The sequence below is a fragment of the Piliocolobus tephrosceles genome, unplaced genomic scaffold (assembly GCF_002776525.5).
Source record: "Piliocolobus tephrosceles isolate RC106 unplaced genomic scaffold, ASM277652v3 unscaffolded_38462, whole genome shotgun sequence".
Taxonomy (NCBI): Eukaryota; Metazoa; Chordata; class Mammalia; order Primates; family Cercopithecidae; genus Piliocolobus; species Piliocolobus tephrosceles.
The window spans coordinates 1-1,972 of NW_022322601.1; the positions used below are offsets into that span (position 1 = coordinate 1).

Consider the following 1,972-nt stretch of genomic DNA (forward strand, 5'->3'; position numbering starts at 1 on the left):
AATGAAATGGAAAACTGGACCATGGGACTCTGGCAAACCTGTGTCACCCAAGAGGAAGTGGGGATGCAGTGCAAGGACTTTGACTCCTTCCTGGCTTTGCCTGCTGAACTCAGGGTCTCCAGGATCTTAATGTTTCTGTCAAACGGGCTGGGGTTTCTGGGCCTGCTGGTCTCTGGGTTTGGCCTGGACTGTTTGAGAATTGGAGAGGGTCAGAGAGATCTCAAGAGGCGACTGCTGATCCTGGGAGGAGTTCTGTCCTGGGCCTCGGGAATCATAGCCCTGGTTCCTGTCTCTTGGGTTGCCCACAAGACGGTTCAGGAGTTCTGGGATGAGAACGTCCCAGACTTTGTCCCCAGGTGGGAGTTTGGGGAGGCCCTTTTTCTGGGCTGGTTTGCTGGACTTTCTCTTCTACTGGGAGGGTGTCTGCTCAACTGTGCAGCCTGCTCCAGCCACGCTCCCCTAGCTTCGGGCCACTATGCAGTGGCGCAAATGCAAACTCAGTGTCCCTACCTGGAAGACAGGACGGCAGATCCTCAAGTGTAAGACTCCGACGAGGCCAGAGATGTATCCTGTATCAACTGTGATGACAAAGATCTCTTTGTTTTGTAGCTAAATCTGTGATGCTCACGTTTTCTCATTCAGTAACTATTTCTCTACAGTAGGCAGACCCACTTCCCTCTAAAATCTAGAGAATAATGAAGGAAAAATATTTCATCTAAAAGAAAATGATTATGGTAAGCATTATATAGGTAGAAGTGAAACAAGCTTCATTGATCTGGTTATTTAAAGAATGTGGTGGCTGTCCAATATAGTCAGTTTCAAGCTTTAATGTGTAAATTTCGTATTAGAAAGCTTTTTCTCTTTTTTTTTTTTTTGTTGTTGGTAGTTAGAAATGATCATTAGTTTCTGTTTCCTAAAGAAAAAAACTAACAATCTGAAGATTTTAAGTGTTCTACTTTAGCAAAGACACATGCTAAGCCAACCCCAAAGTGTTATTTCCACAGCAATGACTTTTTTCTTCTTTGAACAGAAGTGGTTTGTGTTAAGGGTATTACCAGACACTCAGTGCGACAAGATTTTATGAGGCTGAAGAGTTTTCAGTACCTCATGATACTCTCAGATTTAAAATACTGGCCAGTCTCTTCTCTTGTCCTTTCCCTCAAAACCTTCGTATTAAAGAAAGAAAAACAATTCCAAAGACATTTTTCTTGATATCCAGATATTATCAGGTCATTTGAATAAAAACTTTCCTTTGTTCAGTGAAAAATCACTAACATGGGGATATATACTTTAGTGGTGAAAAAACAGAAACGCTGACTCCAACCTACAGAGTCCTAACGCTGAACTCTTTCCTCGACTGAGAAAGTCTATATAAGAAAAAAGTGTTTATGCACACAAGCGTAAATGTGACAGAAAGGCATGCAGTTAAATCAACTAGATACGTAGTTTGGTATTGCTTCAAATGCCGTGTGGTATACGTAGCCTGAGAAATTTCTGAAACACAGGCCCGAGTTAAGGTGTAGAGATATTTCTGATAAGATTGATTTATTTGGTTAAGAAATACTTTTCTTGAACCTATTTTTTTAAAGTAACACTCAGTATTACCATAACATGCACATTTGAAATGTGAGAACTATAAGAGATGAAAATCTGACAGGTGCAATTAGTGAAATACAAAGCAGGAGGAGTTGAACCAAAACCATCAGTTAAACATTTTGCATTCAGACTTAATTCTTTGTTAGAAAGGTTGGGAATAACATGAAAGCCATTTTAACCTTAACAATGAAGGGAGGATTATTACCACTTAATTATATTTCAGTGACAAACTGCTTTCTGCAAAATCCAGCCCACAGGACACAAACACGATCTTGGCCACACCTTGGCATTACTGGTTTGTGGCACTATTTCCCTATCCTTTTCTGAAACCCATTCAACATGGACTCAAACAATAGCAACTCTGGCAAGAATTCTC

General features: G+C 40.7%; 1 protein-coding gene across 1 annotated transcript; it reads left to right on the forward strand.

The window, feature by feature from the left end:
* Positions 1-6: 6 nt before the first annotated feature.
* LOC111548460 (putative claudin-24) lies at positions 7-543 on the forward strand (the record flags this gene model as incomplete). Its single annotated transcript, XM_023220924.2, has 1 exon — positions 7-543. A coding segment is annotated over one exon (537 nt), but the record flags the coding sequence as incomplete, so codon positions are not given.
* Between the last annotated feature and the right edge of the window lie 1,429 nt (positions 544-1,972).